Consider the following 27,558-nt stretch of genomic DNA (forward strand, 5'->3'; position numbering starts at 1 on the left):
TGAGAACTTGTTCTCAACTAGCCTACCTGGTTAAATAAAGGTGAAATAAATAAAGAAAAATTATTCTGACATTTCACATCCTTAAAATAAAGTAGTGATCCTAACTGACCTAAAACAGGGAATTTTTACTTGGATTAAATGTCAGGAATTGTGAAAAACTGAGTATAAATGTATTTGTAAACTTCCGACTTCAACTGTATATACTGTATTCTGGCTCATGCTATATAAACTACTGCTGTACACACATTTTCTATTCATATACTGTCTATACACAACATTCACATACTGTATATCTATATTCCAGACTCTGACATTGCTCTTTCTGACCTTGCACTTCTGATAAATCTTAATCCAAAAGTTAAAAAACAAGAGATTGTGTGCGTTATTGTATTGCTAGATGTTGCTGCATTGTTGGAGCTAGAAACATAAGCATTTCACTGCACCTGCGATAACATCTGCTAAACTGTGCACCCTAATGGTTGAGACATTGTGTTGGCACCTGAGCGTTCTGGACATTCTGCAACGACCTCCACATTCTGACTGTCTGAACAAAGGTGGTGTAAAACAAAAGTGGTTTGAAAGAGGCCATCAAAAAAACATCCTAAGAATTCAAAGGGTCTCATGTGAGAACAACTTRTGTTTGCAATCCAGAACAACTCCGGGAGGCTAACCAATTGACACCCAACAGTGTCACAGACTAGTGCTAATTGCTCTGGATTAGCATTCACACCTAACCAATAGACACATCTGGCTCTGGCAACAGAATGTACCCAGCTTGCAAATACCCTCTAAAGTCAACAAGAATATCCAAGTGAAGGATGCTCTAGAGATAAAAACCAATATAAAGTATGTCAAATATTTATTTAGAAACAAATAACAAAATAAACCAACATATTAAAGAAATAACACTAGGTACAAAAAATTAAAAGTAAAAAAAAATATATACATTAATACACCATACGGTAATGCACCAGGTGACTAATGACACACGTTTCCTGGCAGTGTTGTTTTTGTCTGTCACACGTTCAGTTTTTCACAAATTTCAATCTATAACTACGAAGAACTATAAAAGTTTAATACTAAAATACAGAACCAGAATACAAAGGTCTAACTAATGCAATGCAACGTTGTTTAAGCTGTCTCAGTATCTTGAACCATACAGTACTGTTCATCCTGTGGCAACAAAAGGAATCGGTTTAAACTCCAGCAAAATAACTATTGAGAATGTAACTATTGATAAGGTATGAGAATGTAGAAGGTAAGAGTCAAGAGGTGAAATTATGTAGCCTACAAATTCAAATAAACTGCAGTACATTTTGCATAGTCCAAATTCTGATATCCGTGCAAACAATAAACATGAGGTTTGCATAAAATATTGTTAACCCCAAACTTTTTTTTAAAAGTCTGAAATGACATTGACAAGAAAATAGCCATCCAATGGGCCACAAAACTTTGTTTAATGTTTTTTAATGACAAAGTCTTGCAATGTTGACCGTCAGGCCTGAGGTAGAGGAGGATACTGTCAGATATATTGGCTCAGTCATTTAAGAATATAAACAATTATTACGATAAAAAAAATAACCATATTATGAACTGCCCAACCTTACCACAATAAGGTCAATATCTGCATTCCAAAATAACATAATTTTGTTATGAAAAAGTTTGTCATGAACAAAAAAAATATGAAATTGTACAGACTATATTTCCATTGGAAACAAGTTACAAGAAACAGATCGTCAACAGTCCTCACTCCACTCCTCCATTCCTTAACTGGAGGCAATACAAACTAGTCTTGGGATAGCCGCTTGAATTTCATCTGAAACTCCTGGAAGGCAGTGGAGGAAGACTTGGGGACTTTAGTGGTCGAAGAGGTGAGAGGACAATATCTCTTCTGAGGGCCAGCAGACCATAAACCTACTGGGAGTGTAATAGTTCATTTGTTACAATAAATTTAAAACACCTCACATTTGACAGAAAGGAATAAATAGAGATCTGGAACTGCATAGATACACTACCGTTCAAAAGTTGGGGTTCACTTATAAATGTCCTTGTTTTTGAAAGAAAAGCAATTTCTTTTGTCCATTAAAATAACATCAAATTGATCAGAAATACAGTGTAGACATTGTTAATGTTGTAAATGACTATTGTAACTGGAAACGGCTGATTTTGAATGTATTATCTACATAGGTGTACAGAGGCCCATTATCTGCAACCATCACTCCTGTGTTTTAATGGCACATTGTGTTAGCTAATCCAAGTTTATCATTTTAAAAGGCTAATTGATCATTAGAAAACCCTTTTGCAATTGTTGACGTTGAGACTGGTGTTTTGCGGGTACTATTTAATGAAGCTGCCAGTTGAGGACTCAAAAACAAGGACATTTCTAAGTAACCCCAACATTTTGAACGGTAGTATACAAAAAACACTTTCCTTACAAAAGACATGCAATGTAGGAAGCCATAATACATACATTTTCAACATGTGGTTGGATAGAGCATGCTATTACCTTGGGATTTCCGGACTATTGTTTTAGGACTCTCAGTCGTCGTAGCAACAGCATCAGCACCAGCCATTTCTTATGGGAAAAAGTGTTTCAATGTGAAAAGGGTAGGTATAAATGTCTAATTACAGGTAATCGTAATTGGAGTAACCATAATTGGAGTAAGACTAGGGCTGGGCGATATGGCCAAAATCTCATATCACAATATTGTTCACATTTTTGACGATATGACCGCATTTTATATGTTTTTGAATAATACAAGTTCTAAATATTCAGGACCCTAGGGTGGCAACACATAAATTAAGTGATTTCAATGTGGCATTCTACATTCTGATTGGATTGAACAGTATAAAACAACTTCAACCAAATATAATGTTCTGCATTTTCATACATTTCTGCATTTCCTGCACTTTTTGAATCATTTTCACACTGTCCTATAGGGCTGCATGATAGATATGGGAGAAGAAAATCTAGGCCTACAGTAGTTTATTGGCGAAGTGTTGAAATCGTGGAAGTATAATGATATTGTAATTCAATAGTTGGAATATAGAGGGCATCACTTTGAATACATTGTTATTTGACATGACAACAAATTAATAAGCCAGGGAGGAATTATTTTGACAGGATAGGAACGAACGTGTTGGTCAGTGTTTCCTAGGGGACCCTATACAATTGTTACATTATGTGTGTATTCTCTTACATCATGTAGCTAGCTAGAAATCATGCTTCGCCTAAAGATGGGTTAGCTGACGTCACGAAAACGATCCGCACGCTTCAAATGGGACAGAAGTCTGAGTTGTTGTGATTCTGGATAGCCAGATAGTTTCTTGTATTGTTGGTAGCTATCATGTGGGAAATCGTAAGGGACTTGTTTCAGTTAGTATAATATTTTTCTTGATACAAATGTCGAGGTGTTTTGACCGATTTCATGTCAATGCTAATATGGCAAAAAGTCACTAGCTAGCTAACCAACAACTATAACAATGTATTTGAGAGACAAGTGCTCATTGAGCAAATCTATTTGTTTTCAATAAACATTGAAGAAATATAGTTTACATGTCAACAACTAAACAAATGTTTTACTCCACAGTTGCGCATGCATCGGTTGTGTTGCTAAACAATCAACCCATCTATTCCTCTCTGATTTAGAAACATACTGATCTAGGCCTGCATCAGCAATGGTATCAATCAGGCTGCATTATTGGCTAGCTACGTTTGCGCCGACTGATTACATTTGGATAACTAGTTAGCGATTAGCATTAGTGGCGAACATGATTTATTTTAGCGCCAACTTGCTAAGAAAAGGCAAACTAGATGTTGGCAGACTAAGATACACAAACTAGTAGTGTAATTACAGAATGCTTAGAAAGCAGCATCGAGGAGAGGGACAACGACTTGCAAGAAGCAAACGATGTAAACCAAAAAAAATGACATTTCACGCGCCAGAGTTGCATATCACATTTAACAAACCAAACACTGAAATACAGTTTTAGAAGGTACAGTTAAAACCCAAACTGGTCCTTGCATCAATACCGGAACCCAGTAAAATATGCTATACCGCCCAGCCCTACGTAAGACAGAGCAAGGATATCTGTTTTGGTACTACTTACCCTTCATTGAACCAGTCTGTGAAGTTGAGTCATCTTTGAAGTTGAACGACTCTGGCAGCACACTGAACCTCAGAACACTGTTCTCCTCAAGAGGCAAAAGAGCAGGGCTCCTGATCTTATTTGTACTTTTTTCCACTGTATCAGGTTTGCTGGATGGCACCGCCTTGATCCTAGATTTCTTCAGTCTGAGTTTCAGGCCATTTAAGATTCTCTCTCTTTCAATGTGCCGCAAAGTCTGCTTGGCCCTTACGGTTCTTTCTGGTGTGGCTCGTCTTTCAGAGGATAATGCACTACCATCTGTGCTGGTCGAGGTAACAGTATTTTTGGCAACTTCAGCACAAACAATCTTCGGAGCAAAGCCTCTTCTGTTTCGTAGTCTTGATGCTCTGCCCCTGGACTTTGTCTTCTTTGTTGGCACAAAACTGTTCTCCCACTCGTTGAAGAGCCGTTGTCTGACTGGGCTTTCCACTGGCGGGCTGGTCTCGGAGGGCTCTATCCTCCAGGACTTGACATTCACACTGAGGGTTATAGGAGGTGCTGGAGCTTTGTCTGCAAAAGGTCTAGGTCGAGAAGAATTATGGTCCTTGCGTTGGCCAGTTACTACAGTCCCATTTGTTCTCTGGGGCGAGGAACCAAACAAGGCCAGACTTACTGTGGTGACCCTTGAAATCTTGGTCCCAATTCCAGGTTCTGCTGGCTTCTGGAGATTGCGACCATTTGAAGGTCGCTCTTCTTCCAAAGAGTTAGAAGCACTTGTATTGGGGGGCTCGAAATCGTCATCTGTGTCAGTCAAGTTGACCTCAGGAACAAGTTGAATGAAGGGACCCAAACCTTGCCTTATTTTCCTTCGCTTTCTTGGGACAGACAATTTTGAATGAGGACCTTCAACACATCTCTTGTGTCCAACCCCTTTTTGTTTAACCTTGCAGCTACAATTTAATTTAGGCGATAGATGCTTGTGACATCTTTGTGCCAAGGAGAGTGATGTTAGAAAACTGATTTTCTCTGCTGGTTGGCGTAGCAGATTAGAAGTAGGAATGGTAACTGTAGGAATGACTTCACTACCCCCAAGGATCCTTTCTTCCAAAGTGACACTAAGRGCTTGTACACATTCCATTTGTTTCTGGAGTGGACCTGATAGTTGCTGCTTTGGCTGTACATTGTCCCACACCAGCTCGGACATTGGGGTGGATACTTTGAGAAAGTCTTCATAGCTCGAGAAGACATCTTCAATTTCAACTTCAATAATGTTTGGGCACTTGATGGGCAGGCACAGTGATGGGGGTTTTGACAATGGCAAGCTCTTCGCCCCATTAGTGTATGGGCGATCAGTCTCAGATTCACTATCAGACAAGACAAAAGTTTGGCATTCAATGCCTGTAGATTTCCATGATTGGGGATTCCCATTTTTACCAGGATTCCCTTCCCTCTCTCCTTCTGCTGTGCCATTTGATTTACATAAATGCAGGCTTTCCCTTTGTTCTGCATTTGTTGTGCTCGGTTCAACAGCCAAAGTTCCCTCGACAAACATCTTCGCATTCACAGTGGCCTTTGTCAAACCCAATTCAGCCTTGTACTGGCATTTGCAGGACACAGAATTGGTGGACCCACTGAACACTGCCTTCCAACGTGAGAGACAACAGTAATCTTCTGATTGGACATCCACTTCGTATTTTACAGTCGTCAACTTTACATCTACACCCTCAGATGATTTATCCTCCACGGAGTAATCTTTCAACTCATTCAGCTCCACATCCACTGGCAATTTCAACTGGTCTTCTCCCACTTTGTCTTGCAGTAGCGGTCCATTGAAAAACCGCATAGCCTCTTCTGGTGGCAGCACGTTGATCTCCAGGGAGGAAAATGGATCACAAAAAAGTATGTTTTCACTTTCTTTCTTAACTGGTGAGAGGGTATGTGTAGATCTGTGTGCCAAACTTGACCCTTGAATTTCTTTAGGATCAGATTCAGAGGATGCTGGTCTCTCTGTCTGAATCACCTCAGTCTGCATGTCACTGGCAGAGTCTGAAGAATTTTCATTTTCGGTACAATTCCGTTTTGGTTGTTCATCTCTTTGAAGAGTCTGTTGGTCATATATTAGTGACCAAGGGAATCCAAACTCCCTGTCTATGTCATCAAGCTGCTTATTGGTGTTCAACCATGAGGACTCTTGACCCGGGACCTCGGGGTAAACAGAATCATGTTTAAGAATGACACATTTCTCTTCAACTTGAGCCCAGTTTTTGCGCCTGACTTGTGAAAATATGACAGACTGTGATGACATATCGTCGCCACACACAGATCGAACCTCTCGCATTGTATTCCATAAAATACCAGATCTTGCAGCATCTATAAGCTTCTGCCCATCTCCATCCCAATAGAGGCTTAGTAGCTTGCTTTCAACTTGTGTCTCAGAGCATTTTGGATGTTGCACAGTGTCTACCAACTCCTTCAATTTACCAAGTCTCCATTTGATTACAGGAACTGAGGACAAATCAAAAATGTCATCTGAAACTACTTTTTCATTTGTTTCCTCACTCAATTGGTTAACATGCACATGAGTGGTCATTTCTCTGCCAGCTAACTCTTTTCTCTGAGTGGCTTGACATTTCAAATTAGATAATGGTTGAGAATCCACTTTCTCTACATGTAAGCAGTTTGATCGTGACCATTCAGACTCAAAATTTGAATATGTCTTGGCCAGTTCAACATCTGAAGTTTCTGAATCCTGAGTCACTGTTCTTTCAGCACCCGATTCTAATGTAGCTTCTGGTCTGACCTTGGGGACTATTTGTCCAGATTCATTTGTCAAAGAAGCAGATACAGTAAGAGTTGTTTTGGCTTGTGATGGACTTTGGTCACAAGATTCTTCCCCAGGGTTGCTCACATTTTCACCACCAGTTGAGAACGACATACCTTGGGTAGTCAAGGGCATTCTATCAGCCACATTGAGAGATGTGTTTGTCTGCATACACTGCGATAGTGGTTGTACAATGGCGATGGCCTTCTGCACCGTAGGAACAGAGAGGGCATTACTTGCAGATGATCCTTGCCGCACCAGAGCACTTTCATTAGGTTTATCTCCTATCAAAATAACATTTTCTGCTCTAAATCCATTTCCACTTTTGTCCTCTGTTACCGTTACGTAATAGCCCTGTCTTATGGGGTATGACGGCGGCACAGACTCACAGTTTTGCTGGCCTGAAAACTGCATACCATGGTTTAGCACAGAAGAAGATGGTCCAGTGTTGGATATCAAAACATAGGCGTTTTTTGGCTTGTTATGTAGTGTATGGGCTGAGCCTTGGTTTGGTATGTATTGCAGAGAATGTGCTCCTGCCCCAACCACATGTCCCGTCTTGTTCAGCACGGGTCCATGGGAGTGCTGGCCTGGGTATGGTGGAGGAGCGGACTCACGGGTGTGCTCGACTGAAGACTGTATACTATCGTTTGGCACAGATGAAGATGGTCCAGTGTTGGATACCAGAGCATAGGTGCCGCCTGCCTTGTAATGTAGGTTGGATACGCCTTCGATATGGGGCCTAGGATATGGGGCATGGTGTGCATTATTTTCAATGGCCCCTGCCTGACTGTTCATATTTGCACAATTTGACGCAAGTCTGTTCTGTTGTGGTGGGTTGGTAAGGCCTGCAGGGCGATATCTTTGAAAATGWTTAAGAGAAGGGTTATGCATAACATTGTATTGAGGATTCTGGCTAATGTTATGCATTGGCATTGACTGCCCCACTGRAGCATTTGGTAGATTGACCTGGTTGTTGCTGTCTGTGAGAGGTTGGAAGGGATACATTTGACTGTGGTTTGATGGGTCAGTTTGGACAGGTGTGCCATGTTGAACCCTGTTCATCTCAGTCCTGTTGTTATTGTTTTGATTTTGAATCAAATGCAACCGTTGTTTATATGCTGTGGGAGACAGTGGAGATGTCCTTGATGGTACACTACTTGTCTCCTGTGCACTTTGCAAAGAGTTTGGTGTTTGTGGATACCCCTGATGAAGAGCTTGAACTGCCATCCTACTTGAATCCTTTCCACTGACTACAGTCCATTGATGATTGACATGATTGGGACTCCTACCRATTGCAAGAGCAGCAGAGGTACCACTGGAGGCCCCCTCTTGTCTGCCAAGTACCAGCTGCTGACTACCACTTGCTGGGCTTTGGAGATAAATACAATTTGTATTCAGTGATGCATTAATATCAGAGGGGCAGTGAATGGTTGCACCCTGACCATTCTGTACCAACCTCTGTGAATTGTTACTATTAACACCTAAAGACCCATGTCCCTGCTGGAAAGTGGGTTTAAATGCATCGTTAACCCTTCCGGGCAGGGTGTGATGGTATCCACTTTGTGATGTAACACCAGTTGATTGTGCAGCTGCATTGTTAGTCAAGAGTGATGTCAAAAGGGGACTAGTGGCCATTAGGGCCTGCTCTTTTGTGGGTGCCTGTTGATTCTGGGTCTGTCCACTCCAGTAACCTACARTGGTTACTTGACTGCTGTGTGGTAGGCATTCACCACCTTGAGTATATGGGACCGCTGGTCCGACTTCCCTACCAAGTGTATACGCCACAGATGGTCTGACCGGCKCATATTGATGAGAATAGGTGCTCGGATTCCCACTCAGCTGACCACTGGTGACTTGGGGACTTGAGGATTGTCCAGTGACTGATCGATCCGGTCCACTTTGGGGCCAGGTAGAGGTCTGCATTCTCCTTGGCTTCTCAGTCTCGCCTTCTGCCCTGTGGTATGGCAGAACGTAACCATTTCTGAAATGAAAAACATGATAAACCAGGATTAGCCCAACAAAACACACAGTAACAAATGTGGCTTGAATCCAATGGTAAAAATCTAGGGTATGGCAATCTGGTGCCAGAAAGCCATCATATTCTTTGAAAGCATAGAAGTGATCGGTAGGCTAGCTGCTATTTTTTCACCACTGGCGTAAACTGAGGTGGGCCGCTCGACTGGAGACACCCAAGATGTCAGCACACTGCATCAGCGCTACACCCATGACTTAGGGTACGCAACAGAAACTCATACACACATCCGAGGTTGAGGGGTCTGGAACGGTACATTGGTTTACTCCCCGTGAGAATGGACTGATGGGAACTGAAGACAAAAATTATCAGATGGACTGAAGGTAAAGGAGGAGACTTGAGTCCAGTAGAAGTACAAGCGGTCACGTCAAGATAAAACGGCTACTATAAATTTAACCTCTCTCGTACTCAAGGTTATACATTAACTTAATTAATGATGCATTCATTACTACATTCTCATGACTATGCAATGTCTCTCATAGAACATGAGTTTGTCACAATGGGATGGATTTATCACAGAGCTTAATTTTCTTTATTTACGGTACATTTTCAATCTGTTCTGTATTGTTTCCTATGATGGAAACTGTATGACTTGTGCCGATTCTTATTGTATAATTAGCTCATTYGTATGGGTTAGGTTGTTGGAGCTTGTGTGTGTTATTGTAGCAAAAAGGGTAAGTAKAGAAAGTGTCGGTTTCAGGTCAGACAATTTTAGTTGTGTATATTAAGATTAAGGAAGTATGTAAAAGAGCATCAGTCGGGTCTCAGTTCCTGTTAAGCAAAGCTAGTTTTTGTGAAACTAGGCCGAGAAGGTGGTGGAACTCAACAGCCAACAATAGTTGAAGAGTAAGGAAACATCTGGGAGGGGGGCCAGAGCGATCTGCCCCTCCCAAAAGATAGAATTTGTAGATAAGTGGCCCTCTTTCTGGGACTGACCCACAAACAGGACCAAGCCTGGCATGTCGAGGAGTGACAGACTCCATCCTAACTGGAGGGGTCCTCTCATCTTATCTATGAACATAGACAGGGCTCTAACTCCTCCAGCTCCACAATGAGATAGCCTGCTGCCTGGCCTGCACCCTGTTAGCCAGCTTAGTAGAGTCTGCCACTAGCACAGTCAGTGTAGTTACTTCAGCTATCCCCATTGAGACCGTGTCTGTGCCTCGATCTAGGTTGGGCAAAACTAAACATGGCGGWGTTAGCCTTAGCAATCTCATTGGAATAAAGATCTCCTCCATTCCTGTCATTATTGAAAAAGATTGTGATATCTCACATCTCAAAATAGGGCTACTTAATTATGGCTGCAGGGCAGTATTGAGTAGCGTGGATGAAAAGGTGCCCAGAGGTGCCCAGAGTAAACTGCCTGCTCCTCAGTCCCAGTTGCTAATATATGCATAGTATTAGTCTATTTGGATAGAAAACACTCTGAAGTTTCTAAAACTGTTTGAATTATGTCTGTGAGTATAATAGAACTCATATGGCAGGCAAAAACTTGAGAGAAAAAAATCCAACCAGGAAGTGGAAAATCTGAGGTTTGTAGCCTATCGAATACATAGTGGTATATGGGTCATTTTGCACTTCCTACGGCTTCCACTAGATGTCAACAGTCTTTAGAACCTTGTTTGATGCTTCTGTGAAGGATGAGGGAATAAGAGCTGATTAAGTCAGGGGTCTGGCAGAGTGCCACGAGCTCAGTCTCGCGGGCTCCCGTGAGAGTTAGCTGCGTTCCATTGCATTTCTACAGACAAAGGAATTCTCCGGTTGAAACATTATTGAAGATTTATGTTAAAAACATCCTAAAGATTGATTCTATACATCGTATGACATGTTTCTACGAACTGTAATTTGACTTTGTCTGAACTTTCGCCTGGACTTGCCCGCGCCTCCTGAGTTTGGATTTGTGTACTAAACCCGCGAACAAAAAGGAGGTATTTGGACATAAATTATGGACTTTATCAAACAAAACAAACATTTATTGTGAAACTGGGATTCCTGGGAGTGTATTCTGATGAAGATCAAAGGTAAGTGAATATTTGTAATACTATTTCTGACTTCTGTRGACTCCACAACATGGCGGGTATCTGTATGGCTTGTTTTTGTGTCGGAGTGCCGTACTCAGATTATTGCATGGTGTGCTTTTTCCGAAAAGTTRAAAAAAAAATCTGACACAGCGGTTGCATTAAGGAGAAGTGGATCTAAAATTCCATGCATAACAATTGTATCTTTTAGCACTGTTTATTATGAGTATTTCTGTAAATTGATGTYGCTCTCTGCAAAATCACCGGATGTTMGAGGCAAAACATTACATAACATAACGCGCSAATGTAAACAGATTTTTGGATATAAATATGAACTTTATCGAACAAAACATACATGTATTGTGTAACATGAAGTGCTATGAGTYTCATCTGATGAAGATCAAAGGTTAGTGATTKATTTTCTCTATTTCTGCTTTTTGTGACTCCTCTCTTTGGCTGGAAAATGGCTGTTTTTCTGTGACTAGGTGCTGACCTAACATAATCGTTTGGTGTGCTTTCGTCGTAAAGCCTTTTTGAAAATCGGACACTGTGGCTGGATTTACAACAAGTTTATCTTTAAAATGGTGTAAAATACTTGTATGTTTGAGGAATTTTAATTATGGGATTTCTGTTGTTTTGAATTTGGCGCCTTGCAGTTTCACTGGCTGTTGAGGTGGGACGCTAGCGTCCCGAATATCCCAGAGAGGTTAACATGGTGGCTGTTTAACAGTCTGATGGCCTTGAGATAGAAGCTGTTTTTCAGTCTCTCGGTCCCTGCTTTGATGCACCTGTACGGACCTCGCCTTCTGGATGATAGCGGGGTGAACAGGCAGTTCTCGGGTGGTTTTGTCCTTGATGATCTTTATGCCTTCCTGTGACATTGGGTGGTGTAGGTGTCCTGGAGGCAGGTAGTTTGCCCCCGTGATGCGTTGTGCAGACTCACTACCCTCTGGAGCGCTTACGGTGTGGGCAGAGCAGTTGCTGTACCAGGCGGTGATACACCCGACAGGATGCTCCTCGATTGTGCATCTGTAAAAGTTTGTGAGTGCTTTTGGTGACAAGCTGAATTCTTCAGCCTCCTGAGGTTGAAGAGGCACTGCTGCGCCTTCTTCACCACGCTGTCTGTGTGGGTGGACCATTCAGTTTGTCCGTGATGTGTACACCGAGGAACTTAAAACTTACTACCCTTCCCACTACTGTCCCGTTGATGTGGGATAGGGGGGTGCCCCTCTACTGTTTCCTGAAGTCCACAATCATCTCCTTTGTTTTGTTGACGTCGAGTGTGAGGTTATTTTCCTGACACCACACTCCGAGCCCTCACCTCCTCCCTGTGCCGTCTCGTCATTGTTGGTAATCAAGCTCACCACTGTAGTGTAATCTGCAAACTTGATGATGAGTTGGAGGCTGCATGCCCAGTGTTGAGGATCAGCGGGGTGGAGATGTTGTTACCTACCCTCACCCACCTGGGGGCCCGTCAGGAAGTCCAGTACACAGTTGCACAGGCGGGGGGTCGAGACCCAGGTCTCGAGCTTGATGACGAGTTTGGAGGTACTATGGTGTTAAATGCTGAGCTGTAGTCGATGAACAGCATTCCTGTATGTTGTTATGATCACACCATGTCTCGTTAAATCATAAGGCATACCCCCGCCCCCTTCTTAACAGAAAGATGCTTGTTTCTGTCAGCGCGATGCGTGAAGAAAACAGCTGGCTGTACCGACTCCGATAGCGTGTCTCGAGTGAGCCATGTTTCCGTGAAGCAAAGAACGTACAGTATCTTATGTCTCTCTGGAATGCTACCCATGCTCGGATTTCATCAACCTTTTGTCAAGAGACTGGACATTGGCGAGTAGTATGCTCGGGAGCGGTGCGCCCATCTCCGGAGCCTGACCAGAAGACCGCTTCGTCTGCCCCTTTACAGCAACGTTGTTTTGGTTCGCCGGCTGGTATCCGATCCATTGTCCTGGGTGTGGGGCAAAAACAGAGATCCGCTTTGGGAAAGTCGTATTCCTGGTCGTATGATGGTGAGTTGACGTTGCTCTATTATCCAGTAGTTCTCCCGACTGTATGTAATAAAGCCTAAGTACCAGTTACAACGTGTTGTAGAAATATTTGCTCATTATTATCTCAGATACAGGAACTTGTGAATTCAAATAGAATTTATACAAAGTAACAAGCCGAGCTGGTCATGGATCAACCGACTTCCAGCCTTGGCACACTTTTTATACAGTTTTCATGCTTACGTCAAACACATCTCTTTCTAAAATGATCTGCCGAAACTGTTGCAACCCCTATTACCATCCTGTTCAACCTCTCTTTCGTATCGTCTGGATTCCAAAGATTGGAAAGCTGCCGCGGTCATCCCCCTCTCAAAGGGGGTGACACTCTAGACTCAAACTGCTACAGACCTATATCTACCTACCCTGTCTTTCAAGTTCTTCAAAGCCAAGTGAACAAACAGTACCGACCATTTCGAATCCCACCGTACCTTCTCCGCTATGCAATCTGGTTTCAGAGCTGGTCATGGGTGCACCTCAGCCACGCTCAAGGTCCTAATGACATCATAACCGCCATCGAAAAGAAACATTACTGCGCAGCCATATTCATCGACTCTGTCAATCACCACATTCTTATTGGCAGACTCGACAGCCTTGGTTTCTCAAATGATTGCCTTGCCTGGTTCACCAACTACTTCTCTGATAGAGTTCAGTGTGTCAAATCAGAGGGCCTGTTGTCGCGCTCTGGCAGTCTCTATGGGGGTGCCACAGGTTCAATCCTCGGGCTGACTCTCTCTCTGTATACATCAATGATGTTGCTCTTGCTGCTGGTGATCTCTGATACACCTCTACGCAGACGACACCATTCTGTATACTTCTGGCCCCTCTTTGGACACTGTGTTAACAAACCTCCAGACGAGCTTCCATGCCATACAACTCTCCTTCCGTGGCCTCCAACTGCTCTTAAACGCAAGTAAAACGAAATGCATACAATTCAACCGATCACTGCCCGCACCTGCTCTCCTTCACTCATGCTGCCAAAAATACCCTCGTAAAACTGACCATCCTACCGATCCTCGACTTCGGTGATGTCATCTAAAAATAGCCTCCAACACTCTACTCAACAAACTGGATGCAGTCTCACAGTCCATCCATTTTGCACCAAAGCCCCATACACTACCCACCATTGCGACCTGTACGCTCTCGTTGGTTGGCCCTCGCTTCATACTCGTCGCCAAACCACTGGCTACAGGTTATCTGCTAGGTAAAGCCCCGCCTTATCTCAGCTCACTGGTCACACCTAGCAGCACGCGCTCCAGCAGGTATATCTCACTGGTCACCCCCAAAGCCAATGCCTCTTGGTCGCCATTCCTTCAGTTCTCTGCTGCCAAAACTGGAACGACCTGCAAAAAACTCCCTCACTAGCTTAAGCATCAGCTGTCAGAGCAGCTCACGAATTACTGCACCTGTACATAGCCCATCTATAATTTAACCCAAACAACTACCTCTTCCCCTACTGTATTTATTTATTTCCTTTGCACCCCATTATTTCTATTTCTACTTTGCACATTCTTCCACTGCAAATCTCCCATTCCCGTGTTTTACTTCTATATTATTACCCGCCACCATGGCCTTTTTTGCCTTTACCTCCCTTATCTCACCTCATTTGCTCACATTGTATATAGACTTATTTTTCTACTGTATGTTTTGTTATTCTGTGTTGTTGTATGTGTCGAATTGCTATGCTTTATATTGGCCAGGTCGCAGTTGCCAATAGGAACTTGTTCTCAACTAGCCTACCTGGTTAAATAAAGGTGAAATAAAATTAAAATAAAAAAACATAGTAACTCCTCTTTATGTTAATGACTCCTCCCTCTGGCATTTAGCCACCATTATCTTTTTGCCTTGCACTCATTTCAGCTTGGTTTCCATGTTCTTATTGGCACATACATTATGGCATAATAGACCATTGGTGCGTAACCATAGCAATGGTACAAAAATAAACAGACACGCACACTCCCAAGGCACATGCATGTCTAATGGTGCTTAAGTAATACAAACCTATGCTCCATAAATCGGTCAACCTCTAATTAGATTTTAACGCCAATACCGATTATTGGGGGGACCAAAAAAGCTGTAGCGATCAATCGGCCGATTTTTTTTATTTATTTGTAATAATGACAATTACAACAACACTGAAGGAACACTTATTTTAACTTAATAATACATCAATCAATTCAATTTAGCCTCATAAATAATGAACATGTTCAATTTGGTTTAAATAATGCAAATACAAAGTGTTGGAGAAGAAAGTAAAAGTGCAATTGTGCCATGTAAAAAGCTAACGTTTTAGTTCCTTGCTCAGAACATGAGAACATATGAAAGCTGATGGTTCCTTTTAACATGAGTCTCAATATTCCCAGGTAAGAAGTTGTAGGTTGAGTTATTATGGACTATTTTCTCTATACCATTTGTATTTCAAACCTTTGACTATTGGATGTTCTTATAGCACTTCAGTATGCCTGTAACAGTATAGCTTCCGTCCCTCTCCTCGCCTACCTGGGCTCGAATCAGGAACACATCGACAACAGCAACCTCGAAGCATCGTTACCCATCGCTCCACAAAAGCTGCGACTCTTGCAGAGCAAGGGGAGCAACTACTCCAAGTCTCAGAGCGAGTGACGTTTGAAACGCTATTAGCGCGCACCCTGCTAACTAGCTAGCCATTTCACATCGGTACACCAGCCTAATCTCGGAGTTGATAGGCTTGAAGTCATAAACAGCGCAAGACTGCTTTGAAAACACACGAAAGTGCTGTTTGAATGAGTGCTTACGAGCGTGCTGGCTGCCTACCACCGCTACGTCAGACTGCTCTATCAAATCATAGACTTAATTATAACACACAGAAATACGAGCCATAGGTCATTAATATGGTTAAATCCGGAAACTATCATTTTGAAAATAAAACGTTTATTCTTTCAGTGAAATACGAAACCGTTCCGTATTTTATCTAACGGGTGGCTTCCATAAGTCTAAATATTSCTGTTACATTGCACAACCTTCAATGTTATAATCATAATTACGTAAAATTCTGGCAAATTAGTTCGCAACGAGCCAGGCGGCCCAAACTGTTGCATATACTCTGACTCTGTGTGCAATGAACGCAAGAGAAGTGACAATTTCCCTAGTTTAATATTGCCTGCTAACATGAATTTATTTTAACTAAATATGCAGGTTTAAAAATATATACTTCTGTGTATTGATTTTAAGAAAGGCATTGATGTTTATGGTTAGGTACATTCAAGCAACGATTGTGCTTTTTTCGCAAATGCACTTTTGTTAAATCATCCCCCGTTTGGCGAGTTGGCTGTCTTTGTTAGGAAGAAATAGTCTTCACAGTTCGCAACGAGCCAGGCGGCCCAAACTGCAAGAGAAGTGACACAATTTCCCTAGTTAAAAGAAATTCATGTTAGCAGGCAATATTAACTAAATATATAAAAAAATATATACTTGTGTATTGATTTTAAGAAAGGCGTTGATGTTTATGGTTAGGTACATATTGGTGCAACGACAGTGCTTTTTTCGCAAATGCGCTTGTTAAATCACCCATTTGGCGAAGTAGGCTATGATTCAATGATAAATTAACAAGCACCGTATCAATTATATGCAACGCAGGACAAGCTACATAAACTAGTAATATCATCAACCATGTGTAGTTAACTAGTGATTATGTTAATTAAGATTGATAGTTTTTTATAAGATACGTTTAATGCTAGCTAGCACCTTACCGTGGCTCCTTGCTGCACTCATAACAGGTAGTCAGTCTGCCACGCAGTCTCCTCGTGGAGTGCAATGTAATCGGCCATGATCGGTGTCCAAATATGCAGATTACCGATTGTTATGAAAACGGCCCTAATTAATCGGCCATTCCGATTAATCGGTCGACCTCTACTCCTAATGAACCTTACTGGACTAGGTAACGGCTTCCCTTAGCCTAATGACCTAGACACACATAAGAGTAGTACACAGAGTAAGTGCACTCTAAGAAGTATAATGTGCACCAATGTACTGGAAAATTACCAATAAAACGCTGAACTGTAGTCAGGTCAAGAACCTGGTGAGAACTACGAGCATGCAGATGAGCTTCCCTGAGACGATTTCTGACAGTTTGTGCAGATCCAGTTTCATCAGCTGTCCGGCTGGATGGTCTCAGACAATCCCACAAGTGAAGAAGCCGGGTGTAGAGGTTCTGGTCTGACGTGGATACACGTGGTCTGCAGTTGTGAGGCCAGTTGGAAGTACTGCCAAATTCTTTAAAACAACATTGGAGGCAGCTTATGGTAGAGAAATGAACATTCAACAGCTCGTAGACATTCCTGCAGTCAGCATGCCAACTGCATGCTCCTTCAAAACATCTGTGGCACTGTGTTGTGCGACAAAACTGCACATTTTAGAATTGTCTTTTATTGTCCTCAGCTCAAGGAGCACCTGTGTAATGATCATGCTGTTTATTTCAGCTTCTTGATAATCCATCCACCAGACAGGTGTGGCATATCTTGGCAAATGAGAAACACTCACTAAGAGGGATGTGAACAAATTTGTGCACAAAACTTGGAAGAAAGAAGCTTTTTGTGCAAANTAAAACAACATTGGAGGCAGCTTATGGTAGAGAAATGAACATTCAACAGCTCGTAGACATTCCTGCAGTCAGCATGCCAACTGCATGCTCCTTCAAAACATCTGTGGCACTGTGTTGTGCGACAAAACTGCACATTTTAGAATTGTCTTTTATTGTCCTCAGCTCAAGGAGCACCTGTGTAATGATCATGCTGTTTAATCAGCTTCTTGATAATCCATCCACCAGACAGGTGTGGCATATCTTGGCAAATGAGAAACACTCACTAAGAGGGATGTGAACAAATTTGTGCACAAAACTTGGAAGAAAGAAGCTTTTTGTGCAAARGGAAAATTTTGGGAATCTTTTATTTCATCTCATGAAACTTGGGACCAATGCTTTACGTTGCTTTGCGTTTATATTTTTGTTYAGTGTATTTCATCGGCTGATTTCCTTATATGAACTGTACCTCAGCAAAATCTTTGAAATTYTTGCATTTATATTTTTGTTCAGTATAGAAGGTTGATTAACTGTATTGCAAACATATAGACAGTGGTAGGCCTGATCACCGACAATGACGAGACAGCCTATAYGGAGGTCAGAGACCTGGCCGGGTGGTGCCAGAATAACAACCTATCCCTCAACGTAACCAAGACTAAGGAGATGATTGTGGACTACAGGAAAAGGAGGACAGAGCACTCCTTCTTACCATTCTCATCGACGGGGCGGTAGTGGAGCAGGTTGAGAGCTTCAAGTTCCTTGGTGTCCACATCACCAACAAACTAACATGGTCCAAACACACCAAGACAGTTGTGAAGAGGGCACGACAAAGCCTATTCAGGAAACACATTTTTTGGGGCATGGGTCCTCAGATCCTCAAAAGGTTCTACAGCTGCAACATCGAGAGCATCCTGACTGGTTGCATCCRWGCCTGGTACGGCAACAGCTCMGCCTCCGACCGCAAGGCACTACAGAGGGTAGTGCGTACGGCCCAGCACATCACTGGGGCTAAGCAGCCATCCAGGACCTCTACACCAGGCAGTGTCAGAGGAAGGCGCTAGAAATTGTCAAAGACCCCACCCACCCCAGTCATAGACTGTTCACTCTACAACCGCATGGCAAGCGGTACTGGAGTGCCAAGTCTAGGACAAAAAGGATTCTCAACAGCTTTTACCCCCAAGCCATAAGACTCCTGAACAGGTAATCAAATGGCTACCCGGACTATTTGTATTATCCCCCCCAACCCTTCTTTACAATTTGTAAGTCGCTCTGGATAAGAGCGTCTGCTAAATGACTTAAATGTAAATGTTTACACTGCTGCTACTCTCTGTTTACCATATATGCATAGTTACTTTAACCGTACCCTCATGTACATACTACCTCATTTAGGCCGACTAACCGGTGCCTGTATATAGCCTCGCTACTGTTATTATTCACTGTCGTTTTTTTCTTCTCCTTACTTATTGTTCACCTAATACCTATTTTTTACTAAGATTGCACTGTTGGTTAGGGCCTGTAAGTAAGCATTTCACTGTAAGGTCAACTACACCTGTTGTATTCGGTGCACGTGACAAATAAACTTTGATTTGATATAGGCATATTGTTAATTTGGAGAAATGGGAGGTATTTGATGCACAGGAATTCTAGGCTAATAAAAARATAGGCCTAATGATAAAACAGATGCATTTGCCGTTGGTAAGGAGATCGCATGTCGTCTAATATGTTTACTTGACTTTTAAAGCCCTAAATAAAATTATTGCAGGACATAAGTGGTATAAATTATTCCCACCACACAACAAATAGAAGGCTAGCATTTATCAAATCACTCATTCAATAGCCAAGCATTTTCGAAGGTAAATAGATCGGTAGCCTTGACAGTATGGGTAGGCTACAGTATTGGTGTACAATATTAGGTGTGCAACATCATAGCCCATTTAAAAAAGGTGCTACATGTTATATTTGTGGCCAGAAAATCTCTTGTCAAATTGACTGGCGCTGAGTGATTTGTATAAGTACCACATCCTAACAAATTGTGGCATGTAGTASAAATATTGGTCCAATAATATTTCTCAGATACCGGAACTWGTGAATTCAAATAGACTTTATTACAAAGTAACAAGCCGAAATTTGTATATTTTGMAGACCAGAGGAAAGAGTGCCTACTACTGGCCCTCCAACACCCCTTCCAGCAGCATCTGGTCTCCCATCCAGGGACCAACCAGGACCAAACCTGCTTAGCTTCAGAAGCAAGCCAGCAGTGAGATAGGGTAGGGTGCTATGCTGCTGGTTTATCTCTTCGTCTTGTTTCTAACTTGTTTATGAAACAGTTTTAACTTTACGTCCGTCCCCTCGCCCCGACCCAGGGACCCTCTGCACACATCAACAACTGACACCCACGAAGCGTCGTTACCCATCGCTCCACAAAGGCCGCGGCCCTTGCAGAGCAAGGGGAACCACTACTTCAAGGTCTCAAAGCGAGTGACGTAACCGATTGAAACGCTATTAGCGCACACCACCGCTAACTAGCTAGCCATTTCACATCCGTTACACTCACCCCCCTTTCGACCTCCTCCTTTTCCGCAGCAACCAGTGATCCGGGTCAACAGCATCAATGTAACAGTATAACTTTACGTCCGTCCCCTCGCCCGCGAACCAGGGACCCTCTGCACACATCAACAACAGTCTCCCACGAAGCATCGTTACCCATCGCTCCACAAAAGCCGCGGCTTTTGCAGAGCAAGGGGAACCACTACTTCAAGGTCTCAAAGCGAGTGACGTAACCGATTGAAACGCTATTAGCGCGCACCACCGCTAACTAGCTAGCCATTTCGCATCCGTTACATTTACACCCATCTTAACTCGGATATCACTCCTCTAAATGGCACAGACTTCCGAGCATAGATTCTACTGGTGGCGTAACCATAGGAATGGTACAAAGAAATGCCTAATGACCCTTCCCTTAGCCTAATGGCCCAGACACACACATACGGTAAAGCCTATATTGATTCTTCTCTAAGATACATAACACGTGTAATGGAAAATCCCCTATAGGCACAGCATGTAGCTGTGGCACAATCGGTTAGCGGGCGGCTCACCAATAAGAAGGCTGCAACATTKAAATGCATTATTTTGGGGGAAAATGTCTTTAAACACTATTATTCCTCTATTACTGTAGATATATTAAAGACATTTTCTGGAATTACAATGCAAAAATATTACATGTAACACCTTTAAATTTCGGAGCATATATCAAACCAGGAGAAGAAACCAYTCATTCACAGATCATCAAAATATTGAAAAACGATTTGTTTTATGTAAAGAAATGTGGGCTGTAGCATATACTTTTKATTTGTTCACAAGGACAATCAATCTTGCAGAATGTGCATGCATACAGTGTCTGGCCCTCACTTGGCTGCAAGCGTTTTTTTGTTTGGAAAAACCACTTTAACGTTCTACACACACCTCTGCCGAAATTTGCCATTGTACTTTCTTTAAGGAACTTTCATGGCCCCGTTCCAACATCTCCAAATTAGGGTGTTTTTCTTACCATAAAATGTGAACGAACAAAGCACAAATATAATATGGCACTGTTTTATCAATGAAAACATACTAGGCTATGTTGTGTGTGACAGTTTTATAAACCCCATAATTTGTGGCGCACACAAATSCTAGAATCTCCATTTACGTCKYWATTTAGTAAAAAATGTAAGCACTGTTAATAAATGAGGCCCCAAGGCTTCGTGGAGTTCAGCTAACGTTACGCCCTTACAAAAAAAGATCGCAGTCAGAGTGCAATATATGCTGCAAAGACTTCGTCCAAATCAACGTTTTTTTCACTGTTGTAATTTTGCAGTGTAACTGCTTTTGTTATACTGCAGTTTCAAAAATACAATATGTTTTGTAAGGGCGCGACTACTCCAGTCACCCAAGGTCTATAGCCTACTTTAATGTACATTATGAAACGCTTACCTTGTACCTATGTTTGTCCTCTGTAGATGCGTGCCTTTGTTTGCTTTAATCTATAKTTTTTCAAAAGTTAATAAACTACAACTGGCTGTATGCTCATTTCTGTTTCTCGAAGATGGCAACTCAGCGAAAATGCGCATGCTCAATAAGTATTTGGAGATCTAGGCCTGTCGTCAGATTCAAGGTATACGTTTCAGAACTAAATATGTTTTTTAAATATTGATCTTGAGCGAATCGATTTAGTCGGAGATTAATTCCACAAAGCCTGTTCTCTGCTCGACTCCGTTGGAGTTAATCAGAAACTTCCTTCACGATGGAGTTGAGTTTAGTCAGCTACGCTGGACCACCCAGTGTAACGTGTGTATCATGTGAAACGCTAGTCTGAGTTGCTATGCGCTTTGGAATTCGAAAATGTATTAATAAATCACTATCATAGGCAGGATCATTTAGCCTAATATAGCCTACTTTATTCCTTTTCAGCCGGTCAAATAAACACTGCCTTACAGAATTGCCTTTCTTTAGTCAGAAAACTCAAACTGTAGGATTAAATTATCTGCTGCCCAGCAAGGCTAGCTATGTACTTCATGTTAGTAAGAGATAGACCTAAAATTATATTTTAGAAAATGTACTTACAGATTATTCTAAAGACACGTTGTCCGTTAAAACCCGTAATCCTCAAATTGCTCCTTTGACTCCAGCTTCAGCAGCCACGCCAACTACGTTTGCTACSGTAACTTTTTTCTGAGGTGCGTTCAATTCGCTTGAACGTTTGCTACATTGTGGAACTGRTTGTACTGAACCACACGTTTCCCCCCAAAACGTTCTTGTCGACTTTGAGGTACGTTTGTTCCCATTTGGTGGGTGTGGCTTGACCCAAACGTTCCCTGTTTTTCAACTGGTATTTCAGTACAGCCAAATATTATGACTATACTAACAAGCATTTCGCTTGTATGAAACCAATACAATTAGTGGGCTCCCGAGTGGCGCAGCGGTCTTTGGCACTACAAGCACCCTGGTTAGAATCTAGGCTGTATCACAACTGGCCGTGATTGGGAGTCCCATAGGGCGGCGCACAATTGGCCCAGCGTCTTCCGGGDTTGTTCTTAATTGACTTGCTTAGTGTTTTTTTGTACGTTTTTTTTTTTTGAGATACCCTAACAAAGGGAGTCATTGTGGCTCAGTTGGTAGAGCATGGCGCTTGCAACACCGGGGTTGTGGGTATGATTCCCACGGGGACCAGCATGGAGAGAAAAAAATACAAGCATCTATGCACAAACTACTGTAAATCACTCTGGCTAAGAGTGTCTGCTAAATGACTGAAATGTAAAATGTTGTTCACAAAGTGCCACGGTAGGCTGTTTACCTCCCGCCCCTCTTTTCTTTCGATTGGTGGATACATCTCATTATTGTAATCTGGTTTTGACTATTCGATGAGGGTTGTTGACGTCAACGGCCTYTATTCAATGGAGAGAGTCTATGCTACTAGCCTCATAACATGAATATGCATAGCCATCACGAGACAATGCCGATATAAAGTTGCCTATATGTCACGTGTCCTACTTATATCAGTACACTCATAACAACTTAAGCATTACGAAACGTCTATTAGATCAAATCAATGTAATAAATAAGCCATAAATTTTTTGGTTGACCAAATTCGACTTTCTCATTGACCTCCATACAAAAACTCCTTTCTTGGTGGGTGAAACAACGAAAAACCGCCAACTGCTGGAGGGAAACAGATTTTCCGCCGATTTGGGTCTCTCGCTTCCTCTCTGGTACGTCATCATTTCTATTCAATTGAACGTTCCAGAAGAGAAGGCTCCTGACTGCAGGTATGCAGTTCGGGGCCTGGCTCAWTGTGGGCAGAGTCAAACGCTTTTAACCTGAACCCTTCCCGTCTCCTTCAAGGTCACCCAAGTTGAGGTTCACGTRGAATGTYTCAACGAAAGRGAATCTTAATCGAACCTAACCTACATGGATAAAAYTATAAACCATGGAAGTAAGTGAGGCTGTCATTATGCATAATGTACTTTGTAATATTCATGTTATACCAYTGCAGTGGTATATTTTTATATAACCAACTACCACAACAATGTTAGCATAGRGTTAATTAACAACCATTTGCACTTGAGRTAGCTAATTAGCAATAGCACCCTTTTGTATGTGAACTAGCTAACTGCTTACAATGAGGGAATCTTATTTGGACAAATTTGCCTACTTGAGCAGTAAGCCTAGGTTTACATGTACAGTTATGCAATCGATTTGATCGTTGATTTTTCTGTGTTTCTTCATTGTGTGCCTTGATGTGTTTGGCTGGCTCTAAATGTGTATTGTTGATGCCATTCCCTTAGTTACACATAGCGAGCCTACACATAGTATGTACAAAAATGAAATCACCTGGTCCCAACATACATGGCAAGTCAAGAAAAGTAATTGTAACTTGTCCACACTGCAAACTGAAGTTATTAAATAAGGAAAAACTTCAAAACACATTTACGAAGAAAACATACTCATTGCTTTGAAACAGTGTCCAAGGAAAGATTTTTTGGCATGTGAGTGCATTGATGTTGTGGGGTTTTGCTAGGCTTAGCGTGCTAAAATAACTATAAACTAGAAGGATTTTACATTAATTAAAGTTTAAGCTACTGACTCATGTAGGCCTGACAATTTGTCTTTGTTCTCAGGAGTAACAGTTCTCATAGCCTAACCATGGGGCCACAGCCTGAAATATGTGTGTGTWMGCAACAATGTACAAGGCCCTAAGATATGAACAAAAGTGTGAAATGTGTGTGTGRGCTGAGAAGGGTGCTGCCCCGTGTGACCAAAACTGTYCTAATCTTAGAGAGGCACATGAGGGGTTTAGAGGGAGGYGGGGTGAATCAGGAGACTGCTGATTGTGGTGCACAATGGACAATAACAGATAAACTATACACACYAAGATCATCTCTGCACCCGAAGACAAGTCGTCACATGCGCTAAGGGGCTAGGACTAGCTTAAGCGCCAACACCAACGATAGGCCAGTGAGTTTAAACCATGCTGTGCCTCTATTCTAACAGGCCTGTACAGAATCAGGAACTACCTCTGTTGGAGTATAAAAGGGGAAGGGGGTAGGGTGTTGGCTGACTTCTCTGTTTTCATCCTGCGTGATGTTACAGTGAACCCGTATATACGGAAATTGCATTTGCCATTTATTAACTATTGAATTAAACAATTATTTTAACAAAGTTCAGGTGTGCTATTGTTCCTATCTCAGTTGAACCTTCGCAGCCTTAACAATGTGAGAAATGGTGTGTTTGCAGTCAAATACATTTTATGGACCAGCAACACCCATACATGTTGTGAAAAATACTTGGACTAATTCAGTTCCAACTGTGTTAAAAACTGTTATGCATGCTGGAGTATAAAAAGRTGTTYAATTGTACTTTTTCTTTACTTTCACATACACTGTGTTCACAGAAACATTGCTCGGATCTTGTCCCCTGGACCTTGGAGGACTTTTGGTGTGGATGATGTTCAGGTTGGATATTCCTTTAAATTATTCCACTCAACTGTACCATTTGATTGTCATTCCTTTATTGAAAATTGTACCTTGTTCACACCACAGGGCCTACCAAAGCAAGGTTTTTCAAACAATTGTGGGGTGTTTGTTTTGATGGTAAGATGCTGGCTATTCAGTTTATTATATTAGTCCTGTTTTCTGTTATAACATACGAAAAGTTATTATTATTTCTGTGCTTGCAGCATGCTAAGCACACTATTGTTCATACTTTTTCTTGTTTATTTATCTTGACACTTTTTGGGACCTGTTTTTACACTACATACACAATTCATACATCAACCTCCTGCAGAGCTGGACGCTGATGTGACATGCTGTGACTTCTTGGGGGCGACATCTTCTACATCCTGAAATATATTCCTGGGGGGGTGGTATTATTATTATTGTTGTTATCATAACTATCAAACTTAACAACCTATTCTTTCTTAACTTATAGTACGCGCTATACATTGCAATGGAAGCARWGTGTGATTTCACTGAGGTATGTATAAATMYTGAAATTCTCATCACTAGTGGATATGTTTTTTTGGATACCCATCCGATTGTGTGATTTTCTTTTTCAAAGGAAAACATGCAGCAAGTTAGGCGATGGTGGTGCCTAGTTCTCCTGCAGAACTTTCCCATGCCGTTACTCTTGAACGTTGTAAAAACTTTTAATTTGCATCCTTAAAATCACTTGTTTCACTGTAGCCAGACTGATCTGAATATATTTTCATATTGAATGTATGTAATGTATGTCATTCACTCACTAAGGTCTGAAGAAGAGAGGTTGAAAGATCGAAAAATACGGCAAATACAAAACASACTACGGGTAGGTGTCACACGATGAGTGGTATAGTCATAAACCAATGGTTAAAGACTTCATTGTAAAGGGTTTAAACACTGTTTCCCATGCTTGTTCAATGAACCATAAACAATTAATGAACATGCACCTGTGGAACGGTCGTTAAGACACTAACAGCTTACAGACGGAGGCAATTAAGGTCACAGTTATGAAAACTTAGGACACTAAAGAGACCTTTCTACTGACTCTGAAAAACACCAAAAGAAAGATGCTCAGGGTCCCTGCTCATCTGCGTGAACGTGCCTTAGGCTTGCTGCAAGGAGGCATGAGGACTGCAGATGTGGCCAGGGCAATAAATTGCAATGTCCGTACTGTGAGATGCCTAAAACAGTGCTACAGGGAGACGAGACGGACGGACAGCTGATCGTCCTCACAGTGGCAGACCATGTGTAACAACACCTGCACAGGATCGGTACATCCGAACATCACACCTGCGGGACAGGCAACAACAGCTGCTTGAGTTACATCAGGAACGCACAATCCCTCCATCAGTGCTCAGACTGCCCACAATAGGCTGAGAGAGGCTGGACTGAGGGCTTGTAGGCCTGTTGTAAGGCAGGTCCTCACCAGACATCACCGGCAACAACGTCAGGTCCTCACAAACCCACTGTCGCTGGACCAGACAGGACTGGGAAAAAGTGCTCTTCTCTGACGAGTCGCGGTTTTGTCTCACCAGGGGTGATTGTCGGATTTGCGTTTATCATTGAAGGAATGAGCATTACACTGAGGCCTGTACTCTGGAGCGGGATCGATTTGGAGATGGAGGCTCCGTCAAGGTCTGGGCCGGTGTGTCACAGCATTATTGGACTGAGCTTGTTGTCATTGCAGGCAATCTCAACGCTGTGCATTACAGGGAAGACATCCTCCTCCCTCATGTGGTACCCTTCTTGCAGGCTCATCCTGACATGACCDTCCAGCATGACAATGCCACCAGCCATACTGCTCGTTCTGTGAGTGATTTCCTGCAAGACAGGAAGTCAGTGTTCTGCCATGGCCAGCGACGAGCTCGGATCTCAATCCCATTGACCACGTCTGGGACCTGTTGGATCGGAGGGTGAGGGCTAGGGCCATTCCCCCCCAGAAATGTCGGGAACTTGCAGGTGCCTTGGTGGAAGAGTGGGGTAATATCTCACAGCAAGAACTGGCAAATCTGGTGCAGTCCATGAGGAGGAGATGCACTGCAGTACTTAATACAGCTGGTGGCCACACCAGATACTGACTGTTACTTTTGATTTTGACCCCCCCCCCTTTGTTCAGGGACACATTATTCCATTTATGTTAGTCAGATGTCTGTGGAACTTGTTCAGTTTATGTCTCAGTTGTTGAATCTTGTTATGTTCATACAAATATTTACACATGTTAAGTTTGCTGAAAATAAATGCAGTTGACAGTGAGAGAACGTTTCTTTTTTTGCTGAGTTTATGTTTATCAGCATCATAAAGCTGATTGTAGCCTCTTTCAACCACATAAAATATGCATCCAAGCGCGGAACTGAAATCTTATTAGAAACATGTTGGTTCATTTTCACACCTTTCTATTTCCTTTCAACCGGTCAAACGGATGTCATTTGGAAATTTTGCACATAATGTTTCCCCCCTTTTTTTTGGTGCATTTTC

The 27,558-nt window shown here is 42.2% G+C and overlaps 1 protein-coding gene and 1 long non-coding RNA gene across 3 annotated transcripts; one reads left to right on the forward strand and one right to left on the reverse strand.

Annotated features, from left to right (window-relative positions):
* Window positions 1-842: 842 nt before the first annotated feature.
* On the reverse strand, window positions 843-22,533 carry si:ch211-106e7.2 (uncharacterized). 2 transcript variants are annotated; one of them, XM_023998843.3, is made up of 4 exons: window positions 22,172-22,533; window positions 4,111-8,894; window positions 2,507-2,575; window positions 843-1,917 (listed from the first exon to the last, which is right to left on the reverse strand). In XM_023998843.3, exons 2-4 carry the CDS (start codon window positions 8,834-8,836, stop codon window positions 1,787-1,789), a joined length of 4,926 nt encoding a protein of 1,641 aa, XP_023854611.1. In that variant the 5' UTR covers window positions 8,837-8,894; window positions 22,172-22,533; the 3' UTR covers window positions 843-1,786. The 2 variants fall into 2 exon arrangements, with proteins under 2 accessions (XP_023854611.1, XP_023854612.1); XM_023998844.2 differs by lacking the exon at window positions 22,172-22,533 and adding an exon at window positions 21,542-21,837.
* A 792-nt stretch (window positions 22,534-23,325) lies between these two features.
* Window positions 23,326-27,292, forward strand: LOC111972015 (uncharacterized). The gene is made up of 3 exons (XR_011480722.1): window positions 23,326-25,059; window positions 25,147-25,197; window positions 25,535-27,292. It is a non-coding gene; the product is annotated as an uncharacterized lncRNA (long non-coding RNA).
* Window positions 27,293-27,558: the final 266 nt, after the last annotated feature.

This window comes from Salvelinus sp. IW2-2015, linkage group LG13 (genome assembly GCF_002910315.2).
Source record: "Salvelinus sp. IW2-2015 linkage group LG13, ASM291031v2, whole genome shotgun sequence".
In the NCBI taxonomy this organism is placed as follows: domain Eukaryota; kingdom Metazoa; phylum Chordata; class Actinopteri; order Salmoniformes; family Salmonidae; genus Salvelinus; species Salvelinus sp. IW2-2015.